This window comes from Marmota flaviventris, chromosome 13 (genome assembly GCF_047511675.1).
Source record: "Marmota flaviventris isolate mMarFla1 chromosome 13, mMarFla1.hap1, whole genome shotgun sequence".
NCBI classification, from domain to species: Eukaryota; Metazoa; Chordata; class Mammalia; order Rodentia; family Sciuridae; genus Marmota; species Marmota flaviventris.
Window position 1 is genome coordinate 84,368,314 of NC_092510.1, and position 17,181 is coordinate 84,385,494.

General features: G+C 49.6%; 2 protein-coding genes across 6 annotated transcripts; both read right to left on the minus strand.

Annotated features, from left to right (window-relative positions):
- Positions 1-1,451: 1,451 nt before the first annotated feature.
- Positions 1,452-11,873, minus strand: Alad (aminolevulinate dehydratase). 5 transcript variants are annotated; one of them, XM_027949415.2, is made up of 13 exons: positions 11,770-11,873; positions 7,640-7,745; positions 6,541-6,709; positions 5,164-5,214; positions 4,646-4,742; positions 4,189-4,324; positions 3,986-4,069; positions 3,797-3,885; positions 3,464-3,519; positions 3,293-3,380; positions 3,117-3,203; positions 2,647-2,776; positions 1,452-1,602 (listed from the first exon to the last, which is right to left on the minus strand). In XM_027949415.2, the coding sequence occupies exons 2-13, from the start codon at positions 7,692-7,694 to the stop codon at positions 1,544-1,546; spliced, it is 1,101 nt and encodes a 366-aa protein (XP_027805216.1). In that variant the 5' UTR covers positions 7,695-7,745; positions 11,770-11,873; the 3' UTR covers positions 1,452-1,543. The 5 variants fall into 5 exon arrangements, with proteins under 5 accessions (XP_027805216.1, XP_027805218.1, XP_027805217.1 ...); XM_027949417.2 differs by having other exon boundaries at positions 7,640-7,768; positions 11,770-11,861; XM_027949416.2 differs by having other exon boundaries at positions 7,640-7,768; positions 11,766-11,861.
- Positions 11,874-14,585: 2,712 nt separating this feature from the next.
- On the minus strand, positions 14,586-17,176 carry Pole3 (DNA polymerase epsilon 3, accessory subunit). Its single transcript, XM_027949434.2, has 4 exons — positions 16,998-17,176; positions 16,824-16,909; positions 16,397-16,515; positions 14,586-16,126 (listed from the first exon to the last, which is right to left on the minus strand). Exons 1-4 carry the CDS (start codon positions 17,061-17,063, stop codon positions 15,954-15,956), a joined length of 444 nt encoding a protein of 147 aa, XP_027805235.1. The 5' UTR covers positions 17,064-17,176; the 3' UTR covers positions 14,586-15,953.
- Positions 17,177-17,181: the final 5 nt, after the last annotated feature.

Sequence of the window (17,181 nt, forward strand, 5' to 3'; positions counted from 1 at the left end):
CTCCTTAACTGGACCTTAACTTTCATTGGGAGGAGACTCATTGTCAGTCTTAAAATGACTACAAGCACTTGTGAAGTGGCTAGAGCCAGAAACCCATGAAGGCATCCTTGTTTCCTTCTCCACAGTGATTTAAAGCATTGGCAAAATTTGCTAAGTGGTGTAGTTCAATGGCAGAGGTTCTTGGCTAGCATGCATGAGGCCCCGGCTTAACCCCCAGCATGGGGTGGGGTGGGAGGAGAACATCTTTCAGTGGGCTGCACGTTAGATACAAAATAAAATCTAAGCTCATTACCAGATGTGGGATTTGGCCTTTCTACCCACATACCTCTTCCTCAAGTGCTCCAAAGCCCTGTTGAGCTCCTCCCACCACAGGGTCATGGTACATACTAGCTTCTCTTCTTTGTTCTTGTGACCTGCATCTTTGTAAGGATCTTTTCTTGTCCCTCTCAGGCTTTTTTTTTGGTACTGGGAATTGAACTCAGGGGTGCTGAACCACAAAGCCACATCCCCAGCCCTTTTTAAAAATATTTTATTTAGAGACAGGGTCTTACTGAGTTGCTAGTGCCTCCCTAAGTTGCTGAGGCTGGCTTTGAACTTGTGATCCTCCTGTCTCAGCCTACTGAGAGGCTGGAATTACAGGCATGCGCCACCACGTCCAGCTTCCCTCTGTCTTAGCCTCAGAGAGGGTCTCCAGACCATGCTCTGAAGAGGGTCCTACCCCTTACTCTCTGAGACCCTTTCCTTCTTTCAAAGCACTTATCACAGTTTGTAACCACTTTGTCCCTTTTCTTCTTATCTGTCTTCCCTACTCTCTCTGTACAATTTCCAGAAGGAGCCAGGCTGTGGCCTGTCCTACTGTCTCCCTGACACCCAGTGCCTAGTGGTAGAGCAGAGGTTCTCAAGAACTATCCTGTGCCTGGAAAGCCTGTGGTGGTGGCGTCTCCAGCAGTCAGGAACTCCCCCTTTGCTTCTGGAGTTTGGTCCTCATTCACCCGTCATTCTTCCTCAGGTCTAGGCTGAATAGAACAGGGGCTCCCAGGCAGCCTGGCGACCACTGCCTGCGTGGAACCAAAGCCCGGCTCAGCTCCACCCCCAGGGTTGGCACACTGGGCCTCAGGCCCAGCACTCAGCTCCACTGCTGGAGGCCCAGGCTTTCCTGAGCTTCTTGGGATCCAAAGTCCAACTGCTCTCCTCTTGCCTCGTGCTCCAAGCCCTCTCCCAGGCCCCACCACGCCTGCCCTGGGGAACTCTTGGTTGCTGTCAAGCTGAAGCCACACCTGAGGAGAGAGCTGGGAGTGGAAAACATGAGCCTCAGGCTGAGCTTGGGCAGGGGCAGGAAGCTCGGAGAGCCCATGAGGATGTGACCAGGAATGGTAAGATTCAGCAAGTTGGCAAAAGCCAGCCAGGGCGCTGGGTCCCTGCAGGCATGTAAGCAGGAAGCGGGCACAGGGCACAGTTCTAAAAGCAGCCTTTACTTTGGTTTTCACTTCTCCAAGGCCCTGGGAGCCTTCTCAAGTTCTAGATCTTGGGTCCTGCACACTGGTTACTCCTTCAGCCACTGCAGGAGCTGAGGTGTGTAGTAGGTGATGATGATGTCAGCACCTGTGTCAGGGAGAGGCAGGAAGAGGGGTGGGGCATGGCATCAGCATAGCCTGTGGGTCACAGCACAGGACTGGGCCCACTTCAGTCAGCTCCAGACCCTGGGTCTGGAGTCATTTTCTCTTTCTGGGCCTCATGTGAAATGCACAGCTGGGAAAGTAGTAACTGCAAGCCCCCTTCCAGGGCTGGGATGGAGACATCAAGGCCAGCGCTCCAATGGGCTGGAACACAAGCACTCTGCTTCCTAGCCAGTGACCTTTCACTCCCTGCCACATCACCCTGAGCACCTGGAAGGGGCTGACTGAGCCTCTACCCCATTGTCTCCCACAGGTCCTAGTGATGAGCTAGAGTGCCAAATCTGCTTCCTGTTTCACCAGACCTTTCTGGTGAGTGGGGTGGGCAGGGTTCTACTGTTAAACCCTTGGCCCATTGGCCCACAGCTGGAGCCCATTCTAATGACCAGGATAGTGTGCTATACTAACAAAACCTGTTCCCATTATGGAGTAACAGGCATATGCTAATTGAACATATTATCTCATTTCATCCTCAGGACAACCAGGCGCCAGCTATCTTATCCCTAGCTTACAGACAAGGACCTTGGGATTGAGAGAGCATCTTGTCCAAGTTTTCATCACCAGAAAGCAATAGAGGGCTCTGTTTTCTTCACTGTCCCATGTTCTGTTCTGTCCTTCCACCCCCTTTCCTCAATCTGTGTCTATTTGTTTTTTTGGGGGGGTGGGGAAGAGGATAGAGGTGCCCAGGGGCTCTTTACTACTGAACTACATTCCTAGACCTTTTTATTTTGAGACAGGATCTTGCTAAATTGCTGAGGCCAGCCTTGAACTTGCAATCCTCCTCCCTCAGCCTACCAAGTAGCTGGGATTACAAGCGTGTGCCACCACGCCTGGACTTTGTCTCTTCAGATACCTGTGTTTACAAGCATAAGAGTCCAGGCTGTCTCATGACATCGTTTCCCTATCTGGACAAACTGCCGGTCAGTCTCTGGGGCACAGGTCACAACCCCCACCTGCTCTGTTCTGCGCTTACCTGCTCTGCGGAAGGCGGTCATGGCCTCCAACACGGCAGCCTTGAGATCAAATGCCCCAGCCCGGGCTCCGTGCCACAGCATGGCGAACTCCCCAGACACGTGGTACACAGCGAGGGGGAGCTGGGGGTGCTGTGGAGAAGCAGCCATGGGAATGGGGTTGAGGTGGAGGGCAGCTGTGCTCTGGAGTGTCCCTCCCTCCCTGCCCAGTCTGTGACCACCTTGAGCTCTATTCTGAGTCTCTGCTCCTGGCAGCCCAGTCTGATCTAGAGCTGTCCATCCAGAGCCGTTCAAAGGCTCCTGTGAACCCCGGCACAGAGGCCGTGCTGGTTCTGGGCAGGAATGGGAAGAGAGGCCTCCGGCTCAGGTGCAGACTGCTTCTAGCTCTGAGATGCCAGAGTCCCTCAATCGAAGGTCCCAGCGTCTGGGGACTCTCCCAATCTCTGAGTCCTCAAGTCTGCTCTGTGCTCACCTTGTCCTTCACCTCCCGAACGATGTCCAAGTAGGGCATTCCTGGCTTCACCATGAGCATGTCGGCTCCTTCCCGTATGTCCCGGTCCTAAGGGATGAGGGTAAAGTGTCTGGGAAGGGGACAGGAAGGAACGGGGTGTGTGTGTGTGAGAGTGTGTCTCAAGCCTGGTCACTTACCACTGCTCGGAGGGCCAGGCCCCGGGCTCCAGGGGGCAGCTGGTAGCAGCGGCGGTCTCCAAAAGCTGGGCTTGACTGAGCAGCGTCCCTGCAGAGCACAGTCACCCTGTGAGCTCCAGCTGTGGGCTACGGGTCAGGGGTTAACAGCAGAAGCCTGCCCATCCCACTCACCGGAAAGGTCCATAGAAACAGGAAGCAAATTTGGCACTGTAGCTCATCACTGATACCTATGGAGACAATGCGGTGAGGCCCAGGCAGCCCTTTCCAGGTGCTCTGGGGTGAAGTGACAGAGTGGAAGGCCCGGGGCTAAGAAGAGGTGTGCCTGAGTTCTAGTCCCATGGGAACACTGGGTCTTGATCTCCCCATCCGAGGTGCAGAGGCTGAGATGGACCCCAAAGGCCTAATCCAGCGTTGTCCTCTGCTCTGTGATTCTAGGCTCATGGACGCAGGGCTGTCCAGGCTCTCTCCACCCTGCCGCCCTCCCCCTGCACTCCCTGCACATACCCTGTTGCCAAGTCCATGTGCCATCAGGGCCTCCTTGATGGCTTCCACTCGTCCGTCCATCATGTCCGACGGCGCTACTACCTGACACCCTGAGGGGCAGAGGGTGGTCTTCAGAACTCTGGGACCCTCCTATCCACTCTACCAGCTCCCCGACCCACAGGTGTCCATCCCTGCTGGGGACTCACTCACCTGCCTTGGCATAGGCCAGTGCCACCTCTGCCAGTCGCTGGCGGCTTTCCTCGGCCTTGAATGCTCCATTCTCACTCAGGAGCCCTGCAGGACAAGATGGCAGGGGTGGGGGAGTGCCTTGGCTCTTGGCCTGTGTCCACCCTGGAGAGAACTGGGCAGTGGGTGTGGGTGGCAGCAGGGCTGGTGGAAGGGAGGAAGCTCACCACAGTGACCATGGGAGGTGTAGGGGCACAGGCAGACGTCACAGGCCACCAAGAGGCTGGGGAAGGTCTTTCTCAACAGACGGACTGCCTCGATAGTTGGGGACTCCTCGGAGTCGGCTGCAGAGCCCCTCTCATCCTAGGGGCAGGGGAAGAACAAAGCGATGTGTCTGTCACATGAAGCCCTTGGGGGGACAGGGCAGCCAGCCATTGAAGAGCGCAGCCCCGGCCCTCACTTTCTGTCACTGTCACAGCCCCTGGATAAGGAAGCACTGAGGACTGTGCCCACTGCAGAGGAAACAGGGACCTAGAGAGGGGACTTGACTTACCCTGTCAGGGTATCAGGTACTTAGCTTCCTGACCCCGTAGGAGTACTATCTTAAGGGCTGGGACGATGGCCATTCACTCCTGTCCCCACCCTCGCCCCACCTCTTTTCTTAACTCTTCCTCCAATTTTCACCTTGGGAACTCTGCTGGGGACACCAAAGATGAGGACGCAGCGCAGGCCCTCTTCAACCAGGGGCTTCAGCATCTCTTCCAGCCGGTTCACACCATACCTGGGAGGGGATGGGAGGGACTGAGGGGAGGCAGGTCCTGGTGGCACCAGGAGGGTGCCAACCCCCAGGACAGGGCTGGGAAGGAATGCACCCACCAAACAGGTGGGGAAATCAAACCCCAAATATCAGAGCTGTGGAATCAGCTGTGGCAGCTCCTCCGAGGTGGTCTAACTGAACTTCTTCCTCAAGTTCAGCTCAGGATGCAAAAACCTCACCGAGGGCTCCTGGTGAAGCTTGTCACTTCACGAGGCTGCCCCTTAACTGTGCACAGCTGTGGCCCCAGGGAAGCCCTTCTCTCCACTGAGCTGCAGTTTGCGTCTCTGGATCTTCTACCTCCGGGGTCTACTTCTGCCTCTGGGTACCTCCCCCTGCAAAATTTCTCCCTCCATCATCCCCTTGCCCTCTCCAGCATGCCTCCTACCTGGCCACTCCTGGCAGGCTGGCAATAGGCTGTACGTCATCAGGAACATCCCTGTAAGAGCAGGGGGTGGGCTATGGATTGGTGGCTGTGGGAAGGGCAGGTGGTGGCGGGGTGACTGGGAGGGATGGTTGGGAAGCTGGGAAGGAATGTGGGAATGGAGATGGAGGGAGGGGGATGGGGTCCAGTGTCTGGCTCCCCTGGCCTGAAATAATAATAGGAACAAGAATAACAGTGACAATAAAAGCAAGTGTACTAGAAGAACAGTAATGCGTCAACAGGAAGGAGTCAAGTGGTTAAGAATGTGGACTCTGACATCAGAAGTCCTTGCTTCCTCTTCTAGCCACTTTCTGACTGGGTGATCTTGGCCAAGTTATATCATTTCTTTGAGCCTCAGGCCCTTCATCCAAAGCCTAGATGGGATCAATTCCTTTATTCAATAAAAATTTACTGAGCACTTATTTTTTAAAAAATACTTATTTATTTTTTAGTTGGACACAATATCTTTATTTATTTATTTTCATGTGGTGCTGAGGATCGAACCCAGGGCCTCGCATGTGCTAGGCGAGAGCTCTACCGCTGAGCCACAACCCCAGCCCCAACTGAGCACTTATTATGTGCCCGGTACTAGTCTAGGTGCTGGTGATGAAACAGTGAACAGAATGGGCAAAAATCCCTGCCCTCATGGAGTTGACCCTGTTGGAGACAACGTCTATTCCTTCTTCATACAAATGCTGTCAGGACTGAACAGATCATGTATGTAGGTTGCTCGCATAGTACCTTGTACACAGTAGGTCTGCTGTTGCTTTATTAATAATCATGATTGCATGATTATTATTCATAAGCCCCTCTCACGAGGACATAGCACTTTACAGCTGACAGAGCCTTCTACGTTTCTATTGTATTCCAAAGATTCAGGATGGCAGACAAGAGTAGTTATTCTTATTTTACAAATGGGAGAACTGAGGTCTTTTCAAGGTTTGTGCCATTCTTAAGACTTCTGTCCTTATCCCAGTTGGCCACTTCTAATACCCTGAGTTTCCAGCTGACAGCCCATTTCCCATCCCCTTATGGTATTGGGGACTGAATCCAGGGCCTTGCTTATGCTAGGCAAGCAATCTACTGCTGAGCTACATCCTCAGCCCTTTTTATTTTTTATTTTGAGTCAGGGTCTTGTTAAATTGTCCAGGTTGGCCTGGAACTTGTGATCCTCTTGCCTCAGCTTCCTCAGTAACTGGTATTACAGGCATGTGTCACCATGCCTGGCTGTGATGGCCCAATTCACACCTTCCCCCACCAGCAATACTGATGCCTGTACCAGTCACACACCTGCCCCCACCATGGACAGATCAAAGGCCTGGCCCATTCCTGGGGACTCACGTGACAAAGATGGGGTAAATGAAGTTGGAAGCACTGAGGGTGGTGGCGGCTGTCTGCCAGGTCCGAAGCAGCGGGTGGAAGTAGCCACTGTGCAGAACAGACTGGGGCTGCATGGTGGGGGCCAGAGGCCAGCCAGCTAGTTCTTGGGGTGTCTGCTGCGTGCTGAGCTCTGAAAGGGGCAACAGGACGCACATGAAATATGGTCTCCGACCCTGAGAGACGGTCACATTCCAGCTTCCTGCCGCCCCTCTCTCTAGCCTAGTGGGGTCCACCAATCTCTGCCGGGCTCACAGTAAAGACAAAAAATGAACATAAGTCTTTAGAAACTTCATAGCAATTTGAATCCAATGAAGAAACTTTTGAGTTTGTTGTGTATGTGACTGCTATTTTTAAAAAAATAAATTTCTGGTTATTAATTTTTACCAGATTTTATCAAACAACCAATGGGCTGGAAATTAAAAAAAGGAAGACAACAGAACTAATCCCTCCCTAGGCATACTCGGAGAAGCGCCGATCCAGACAACATTTCCCTGCACAATGCCCATGCTCACAGTAGAAATTTTAGAAGAGTACAGATAAGCCAAAAGAGAAGAATTCCCTATAATTCCACCTCAAGTGAAGCGCAGGTAATACTTGCCATGGGGACTTCCGGTTATGCAGGACACATGTGCTCCTGCACCCTCCCCCAACGGGGTGACCATTAATGCTGTCTCCCAGCCAAGGAGACTCCGGCACTTTCCTGCTATGTGGTGGCACCTTGTCCCTCTGAGAAGGCTTGTGCAATCTCCATGGCCCCACCACGCCCATATCCACAGGCCTCTCCTCCCCTATCCCGAGAGGCTTTCTTCTTGCTCTTGTTGCAACCTCTCTTACGTAAGAGTTTTTTGTTGATCTGTCTCATCTTGTGCCAATAACTTCTGAGGGGCAGGGTCCAGGGTTAGTTTATTTTCCCCTGCCCCCTTGCACTCTGCCCACCCGTGGACTCTGGCACAGAGCAAGTATTTAATTACATTAAGTACAAGATATTATGCCCTCCATGCCAGAGAGATGACATGAGGCAGGAAGAAGCGGGGCATTCACATGTTTCTTGAGCACTTACTGTGTACCAGGCCACGCTGGACTCTCTCATAGGTGACCTCTCCTTGAGTTTGCATGTCAGTCCAGGGAGGCACGGTTGATGGAGTGCACTTCAGAGAGAAGGAGCCCTGCCACAAAGGAGTCACGGTTTCTATGTGGGTTAGAGAGCAGAAGAAGCTAGTGGAAGACCAGGGCTTGAACTCAGTTTTGCAGGGTAAGTGGGTTCAGCTTAGGAGGGAAAGGTACAGCTCTCCCTTGGGAAGGGAAAAAGGGCAAAGTGGGGTTGGAGGATAGCTGTGGACTGTTCTGAGGACCCCAGGAGGCGATGGAGCCCATGTGGAAGGAGGAGAGACGAGGGGAAGGGAGGGGGCCAGACTGAAGGCCAAGGAAGATTCTGAGCAGGAAGTGGGGGAGTGGCTGGTCAAAACCTGGCTTTAGGAAGATAAATCTTGACACTGAGCAGAATAGACCGGAAGCAGAGTACGGGCTATGGGAGGTCTGAGGGTGGAGAAGGAAGGGCCATGGTGATGCGGCCAAGAGGCGGTCTCTCAGGGCGGATGCGCTGTCTGCCTGACCCATAGGCCAGAGGACAGGGAAAGGGCAGGAATAGGGTGATGGGAAACCAGGCTTACAGAGGAGACGGAGGGCTTCATTTCAGACATTTCTTTTTGGAGGTGCTAGTAGCCAGGTGGGGTGTGTGTGTGGGGTAGCCACAGAAAGTGGGGGTGGCAGGTCCAAGTCTAGCTGCTCCTTGGACAAATGGGACCTCAAGGTCCAGGGGGGTAGGGACTTATCCAAGGTCACACAGTGCATTATAGGATAAAACAGCAGAACTAGAACCCCAGTGATCCTTCAGTGTGCTGGGGCTTTCTGTCCAATCTCTCCAATCTCTTTGGCTCCCTCCCAGCCCAGGGGCCCATCTTATCCCATCCTCCTCCTTGGCGGGGTTGGGGTTATCAGGAGCCACACATGGACCCGCCCTATCCCCACACCCCAGGGTGGGTCAGCCTCATCACCTGACACAGGGGCAAGCCAGGGCTCCCCAAAGATGTCTTAATCCCTAAATGAGCAATTATTCAGCAGATATGAGGTCCTGTCTACCCATTTTATGCAAGATTTTGCTCCCTGGTCTGCCAGGAATTAATTCAGCTCAGAGTAGTCAAGTTACTTGCCCAAGACCACACGGAGAGTTTAGTGACTGAGCCCGAAACTAAATTTGTTCTAAACTCCAAATGCAGGGTTTTATATACTATCATCCACAATACTGGTAAATGTTTGATTGAGTAGGTGTCTCTCTGCCCACACTGTCTCTGCAATGGGTGCTGGAGAGAAATATATTGAATGTATTAATTAGGTGCTGGGTACTTTATGCTTATATTATCTCAATTGTAAGAACTGTCTTTTTAGTAATAAGGAAATGAAGGCTCTAAGAGGGTTTACATGACTTGCTCAATGTCATTCTGGAGAGTCAAGTCAAATTTTGAAACCAGGTTCACATGTCTCTGATTCATTTCCCTGAGCAACAATCTTTTGTAGCAGGCTGTGGACTTCTGGAATTCACAGCTGCATTCCACTGGCCTCAACCCCCATTTCCTTTAGAAGGCCCACAGAGCAACTGCCTTCTGCCTATAAGAAACCTCTAGCAGGATTGCCTAGGAGCTGCGCTGCCCAAATTTCATCCTGAGGACCCTGGGAGAGGTGGGGAGGGTACAACTGGAGGGGGAGGCCTTGCTAGAGAAGTTCCGTTTTGATCTTTTTTTTTTTTTAATGGTCAGAGAGATAGTAGTTTGAAAAATGGTGCTACTGCTGGAAGAATTAAAAAGTTGAAAATCAGGCTGGGTTTGTGGCTCAGTGGTAGAGCCCTTACCTAGCACGTGTGAGGCCTTGGGTTCAATCCTCAGCACCACATAAAGATATAAACAAATAAAGATATTATATCCACCTACAAGTAAAAAATATTAAAAAAAGTTGAAAATCACTGATCCTAGTTAATCTTTTACATTTAATATGGAAAATTGGGTGCAGAGAGGCCACAGGACTTGCTTGAAATGACACAGCCAGTGAGGTACAGAGCTAGGAAGTGACCCTGAGGCTGCTGGGACCACATAGTAAGTCTATTACAACAGGCACTTGATAAACATCTGCAGAGTGGGAAAATGCCCCAAGTAACACCTCTGCTTTGCAGAGTCAAATCAGGCCAGGGTTTTGCATTGTGAAAAGTACCTCAAAATTTGGGAGTTTTTTGCACACGGGAAAGGCATGGCCCCTAAATTAAGGGAGCTTGCAAACCTCAGCTTAAATACCGTGTCACCACATTTATAGGAACAAGACACAATGAGGCCCCGCACCTTCGCTTGTTTACATAGATCAGGTTAATTTTATGGAAGACAGTACAGGGCAGTGCAGAAGGAACCATCTTTCAGAATCAAGCTATTCCAGGTCTGATCTGTGTTCTACTCTAACGTTGGCCAAGGTCAGCAGCCTTTCAGAGCCTTCATTTCATTATCTACGAAATGGGCTGACATTATCCAGCTTGTGAGGCTGTGGAGAAGATTAGAGGTAGTGCTGAGGTATATATCTGGCACCAAGTAGCTATTCAGTAAACAAGAAGCTAATTTTAATATTAATAAGGGCAGGACTGATCTGGAACAAAATCTCCTGGTATAGTCCTGTGCCTTCTGCACCACACCCCGGAGGGAGGACATTTGTTTAGGCCTGGAGGGTCACAAGATGTTTCAAAGTCCCTGCTTCCTAACACCTAATGTGGTGGAGAAGGAATAAAACAACCCCAAACAGATGCAGAATAGTGGGGTGGCCCAGGTGCTGTGGGAGGATCCTGTGTCTGGGAGTCAAGAACAGCTTCATGGATGAAAGAACACTGAAGATCTTGCCTTCCTTGGCTGGCTCCACCCCAACCAGGGTCTAACCTAACTTGGACCCTGAGAGCTGCCACCAAGGGGGCAAGCAGAGCTGCAGGGCTTCAGTCCCACAGCTTGTGTTCCACTGATTCCAGAGGCTTTGCTCTTGGCCCAGAGGGATGGCAACTGCTGCCAGTTCTGGCGGGCTCTGCCGCGGGCTCAGAGGAGGCAGGCAGAATTGCCAGCTAGGTAGAAGAGCCAGGTTTAGAAACCCAAAGCCCCAGAAAGGCCCAGGACAACAGCTGTCAGGCACTTCTGATGAGAAACCTACTGGTTCCTGGTTCAATCAACCCACGTTTCCTGAATTTTCTACTCTGTACCTGCTGTAGTGCTAGATACAGGGATTAAAGAGAAAAATGAGAACCCAATCTGCTCCTGGGGCTTTGAAAGCCCTAATCTTTGGGTTCAGCAATTTGAAACCCAGAGAAGCTCCCATTTCCACAGATTCCTAGAATATCCTTGCTATGAGGTTTCTTGAAGCTTGCTGATTTCATCACTGAAACTCTGGTAAAACTAGGCTCAGAGAAGGGCAAAACATTGACCCTGGATCCTGCAGCTGGTTAGCTGCAGATCTGGGCTAAAATTCAGTTCTCCAGCAGCCCAGTCCTCAATACCCACTATGACCTTTGGTACTGAGACAGATTTCACATTTTATTTGGTACAGTTGGACTTATGAAGAGCCACAGGTGAAGGGGGTGGGGGGAGGGAAGGGGTAGAGCCCTAATCTATCAGGCGGCTGCGGTCCAGGGTGGTTAAATTTGTGGTCAGTGGAGTCGACCGATGTGAGTATAAATCCTGGTTCTGGCACTTTTCACCTGTATGACCTCAATTTCCTCATCTGGTAAGTGGGGACTTGAACGGACCTCAATGGGTTGTCGTAAGGACTGATTGGCCAAGCATGCAACGCCTAGCACAAGCGGTTCTTATATTTTCCACTCCTCTCCTCCAGCCTGCAAGGCACCTCGGCTCCGCAATGATGCAGAACGCCGGCGGTGCCCGGGGAGGGGGTGAATCCAAAGGAGGAAACATGAACGGGAACTCGGCTAACAACCCCGGCTGTTGCAGGACCATCGAACCCAAGCAGGGGCCCACGGGGTCTCGGTCCCCAGCTGCAGGACGGGAGCTTCAGGCGCCCGACACAAGCTACGATGCAGGACTTAAGCAACAGCCTCCGCCTCTCTCAGAGGCTGATCTCCAAACCCTCCAACTCCCGGAGCCAGCCCCACTTACCTACCTCCTTGAAAGCTCCGAACCGCTGCTCCAGCCACTGCAGCCCGGGATCTAATCTCCCGGGGCCCAGGCGGGGGCGGGGCGGCTCACCCGGAAGCAGCTCCCCCCCCGCGGCCCGCCCTCCCCGCATGGAGGCCACGCCCCTGCGGCCACTCTCCGGGCTTGCTGGTCAGCCCTCCCGCGGCCCCGCCCACGCTTATCGGACTCGGGACCTAGCCAATCAGGTGTGCCGAGAGACTGGACAGCCCGTCCCTGCCCGCCACAGGGCGGGAGGAATGAGCTAGGGAGCCCACCCTGGCGTGTGGGAGGGGCCTCTGCGAGTGACCGCGTCTGGAAGGCTGGCACAGCTCTGGGTTCACCCTAGGTTTGCTTTACAGTTCTTTCCAGCCTCCCGCAGGTTTGGCCCTGGTTCATTTTTTGGTGAAAGAACAATTGGATGTCAAGGACATTAACACCAAATAATGCCTAACACAATAGTTTCATCAATTTTTGCACATTGAGCATTTAAAGTTGTTGAGTTCAGCACCAGATTGTCTTCCAAGTTTTTAGAGAAGATTTATTCCAGCGTGATTACTCAGGGTCTACTCTGTGAAAGGGTTGAGAGACGTGATGAAAAAAGACATGGCATTAGAAAAAAACTCCCAGGGGCATCGCATCTGACTAGGATGGGTACAGTAAAAGATCTGAGCAAAGGTCTATGTTTGGTTGGGTGGGAGAGGACTTGTAGGGGGGCAGGAGGGGTCTGGTGAGGTGTATGGGCAGAAATGAGCCTGGAATGAGCAGATTAGTGGTTGCAAGGAAAGGCAACCACTATTTATTACAGGGCGTTGAAAATGTGTATGCTCGTGTGTATATTCCTTCATATATGTATATTTAAAGTTGTTGAGTTCAGCACCAGACTGTCTTCTACGTTTATACACACACACACACACACACACACAATTTTTTTGGGGGTACTGATACTTGAACCCAGGGGTGCCTTACCACTGAGCTATATCCCCAATCCTTTTTATATCTTGAGACAGGGTCTCCTTAAGTTACTGAGGGTCTCACTAAGGTTGCCCCAGCTTAGCAAGAACCTGTCTCAAAATAAAAAAATTAAAAAGGTCTGGGGATGTAGCTTAGTGAAAAAGCCTCACTAGATTTTATCCACAGCATGAAATAAATAAAAGATAAAATGGTTTGTGTTCTGTGAATTTTATCTCAATTTTTAAAAAGCTAGTTCACTAAAGGCAATGTGGTATTCTGGATTGGAGCTGTAACAAAAAAGATAGTATTAGAAAAACTGGTGAAATACAAGGACAGTTTGTCCTTTAGTTATTTTTTTTTCTTTCATTTGACAAATGTTCCATGGTTATGTAAGATGTTAATGTGAAGGGAAGCTGGGTGAGGGGTTTGTCAGAACTCTGCATCCTTTGTAGTTTTCTGTAATTCTAAAATTTCTCTAAAAAAGTTTATTTAAAACAAAAGCATCGTCAAAGATGGCAGGGACACAATCTATTTTCATGAATTAGTGCTAAGATCCGGACAAGTCACTTCTAAGGAGGCTCAATTTGCCATTGGTAAAAAAGGGGGTAAGGCTGCAAAAGTAGTTTTGAATGGGTCAGGATAATCTCCTACTCCCCAGATCCAGATCAAAATCTCTGGGCACGAAGTGTTGTGTTTAAAGAAGAAAGATGAGAAGCTTTACCTTAGTTTGGTAACAAACCTTCAAAATCCAGATACCACTACAGGAATGATACAGGTGTGGCTAGGGAAAACTGATCCACTACTCAAAGATTCTTCCCAGTTAAATTCTGTAGTTTTAAATCATAGTCTCCTTTCAGGAGACATTGCTCTTAGAAAGTTAGTTTGGTGAAAAATGGGGCAGGATGAACTAACACCAAATAGGGGAGCTTTTGGGGATTCATTTTTAACTGGAGCATAAAGAGTTTTATGTTGTAAATTACTTATGAACCCAGAGTTCATGTTTTCTAGGCAAGTGCTCAACTACTGAGGTATATTGCCAACCCTTTTTTTGAGTCAAGGTCTTTAATTGCCCAGGCTGGCCTTGAACTTGCAATTCTCACCTCAGCCTCCTGAGCAGCTGGGATTAGATAAATGACACTGTGCCCAGATTGAATTTAATTTAATAGGAAGTGGGGAGTGACTGTAATACAGCCATGTTCTAGAAAGATCCACTTGGCAAGCAAAACACAGGGGAAGCAGATGAGGCAGGAAATTGAATTCAAAGGAAGCCACAGGAATCCAGATGGGACCTGAGGACTTAACCTCTAGTGGTGCTCATGGGAATTAAGAAAGGATGTTTCTACTGTGGAGCAGGAAAAAGCCACTGGACCAAGTAACCACTGGGGTTCTACCTTTGTAAAATATTATTTATAAATTTATGATTTGTAAAACATATAGAGTTGTGGTTGATAAAATGACTGCTTCAGAGTTTTAAGACTAATACTTGAGGGCATTTAGAACAGTGCCAGACACAGGATGGGCTCGATAAACGGAGCTGATGAGAATCTATGTACAGGGGCCCAGCAGAGCCACAAAAGGCAGCACTTCTCCCTGAGAACGAGCGGCATCTGCTGGTCATGCAAGGTGATGCAGGATTCCACATTTACAAAAAGTCTGGGCCAGTCCGCACCTCAAATACCGAATGGGGCACGATTAATGGGTCTTCTTGAAACACATATCCTCAAATATATGATTTTTTTTTTTTTTTTTGAGATGGGGTCTTGAACTCCTGGACTCAAGAGATCCTCCTACTTCAGCTTCCCAAGTGCTGAGACTATAGGCGCATACCACCATAAGTCAGCTAGTATGTCATCACTTTAAACAAGAATGTTTTTTATTTGTACAAAGCATTATAAGCTTTAAAACAGTCTTCGTTTACCAATAAACTTTCCATTGTATTCATTTAACAAATTAATGGTTAAACTATACCATACTACCTTGTCAAATCCCAAACACTCAACTGAGACAAAAAAAAAAAAAAAAAAAATGCTTTGAAGCACTGAATGGAAAGAGAAAAGGCTAAGAAAGGCCAACAGAGATATTTTAGAAGAAGTTAAAGGGAATTTTTTGGGTGGGGGTGGGAGATTAAATTCATGAGCACCATCAGATTTCCCTTAAGGTTCAGAGTTTATCAAAGAAAAATATTAAGATGTGAAATTAGAACTAAGAAATATAAGAAACCTGCACTTTGGGATATTAAGCAGGTAATTAGAATTCCTAGATTGTGGATGAAGTTAAGTGAAAAAGGGAAAGAAAGTAGAGAAGAGTCAGAAGAGATAGAAAAAGGGGAAAAAGATGTGCCTAGAGGGAATTAAGTCTGAAATTCATAATGAATTAAAGAATGAAAAGACAAAGACACAGTCTGGGAGATGAAGTGTAAAAAGAGAAAGCCTGGGGGGTTCTGCACCTTCCAGGAGGTGACATTAAATACTAACGCTGTACAGTAGTAAATAGTGAGGGACAACTAACACTATGCCATCTGTTTTAAATAAGTAAGACACTGGCATCCCTGCTGGACTAACTCCAATCAATACTAATTTAAAAGCATATGTGCCCAGAGTGTAGCCATTCTATAGGCTGTATGTCTACAAGCAATCTAAAAGGACTGAAAGCCAAGTGGGATTAGAGGAAATGAAACTCAAATTAATGCAACTGTCAAGTGATGAGATTACAGAGTTCATTATTCTCCCATAGCCTTTTAGTAGTTTTTTTTTTAAAGCTAAAACATCCTGATCATTCTTAATAAGGTACTATTGCCAAATACTGTTACAAATAGACTGACCAATTTTTCCTGAGCCTTGACTGCCTCTGTAATATGGAACATGGCAGGCAGCATGGAAGTTATTACTTTTGTGGAGGGGCAAAAAGACTTGGGATCAAAAACTACCTAGCCATACATGTAAGTAAACAAGATATATTAATTCGACTGATTAGCCTTTCAGAATCCCTTACAAAAAGTCAAAACCTTCAGACTGATTAAGCAAAACAGAATTCTGTCACTCAGATGCTCTGAGTCTGGAAAGCGCTGGTTTTGATGATAATTCTAGTCAGTTTTTATTTTGATCTTCTCAGGCAAACATCAAACTTTGCCTGCTCTGCTCAGCAGGGAAAAGCTTTGCATAGACATGTTCCACATTTCAGAGTGGTAGCTTCCACAGTGCCATGGCCTACCCTCCCTATTCAATTGTCTACATCCTCTTCTTCATTCTGTTCTTCTTCTTCCAGTCTTTCCTCATCTTCTTCATTGTCCTCATCCCTGCTCCTGTCTTGCTCTTCTGAGTCTGTTTTTTTGTCTTTGTCCTTCTTCTTTTGCTCTGAAGCTTCCTTCTTACCTTTCTGTTCCCGCCTATAAGCTGTAAGGAAGTAGGAGGGGGATTAGGAGGAGGGTTGGAAGAGGTAGCAGCTAACCCCATGGTAATAACTGGAAAAGCTGTGGCTCAGGAGGAAAAATAGCCTGCCCAGCATCGCAAACAGATCTGAGGTGGTACAAACTGAACTGAATCACATCCAGTATTGGTTTACTGGACTTGTCAAGGACCCATGCTGAAAGCCTCAGGGCCAGGTGAACAGGTCATACAGGATGACCATCTTCTATGCGCTTTAGAAAATGGAAGGATCATTACCTTCCAGAGCTTCTTTTAAGGGGGTAATGAACCGCTGGAACTCCATCTCTTCCATGGCTGAGAGCACATCACTGGCATTGAGCGTCTTGCGTTTCCCTTTCATTGCAAAGTTGTTGGCACTGAAAGAAGAAAGGGCAAGCGCTGTCGGTGGCTGTGAGGCTCCGCTTGCTGTGTGCCAGCGGAGGGGTGGGAGAGCCTACAGACGTCTGAGATGCATGTGTTGCTGTCTGACACGGGAAAGTCCTTTCCTTCTCTGAACTCAAGGGCTAAAGCAGCGTTGTTTCGTCGTTTAAATTGCCACACAATTAAGGAAGCTGTGAACCTCTCTGCACTGAGATGGGACCCAGTAGGGGTCTGTAGGTTCCAGACCCCAAACTCCGAGCCAGGTCTCCTGCGCCTCCCCTATCCCTAGCGGTGCCCGGCTCACCAGGATGTGGCGTACAGCACGAAGACACTGGCGGCGCGGGAGATGGCGCTCCGGGCCTCCTTGGAGATGTTGACACCGTCCGGGAGCTGTGGGGGGAGTGGGGGTGAGCAACACTGCCAGCCCGGGACCTGCTTCCCTCCTGCCCGCTCGTCCGCCCCCGACCCAGCAGCTCACCGCCTCTTTAATGATCCTGGTGATGACAGCATTGGGCAGGTTTAAGTCCTCTGGCCTCTCCGCCATTGCCACGGCCGGGGCCGAAGCTGCTTCAGCCTCAGGCCTCTTCTTCAGGCAGCTGCCGCGTCCGGACTTCCCGCGTCGCTACGGTATGACCCTTCCAGGCTTCCGTTCCATCCCACGT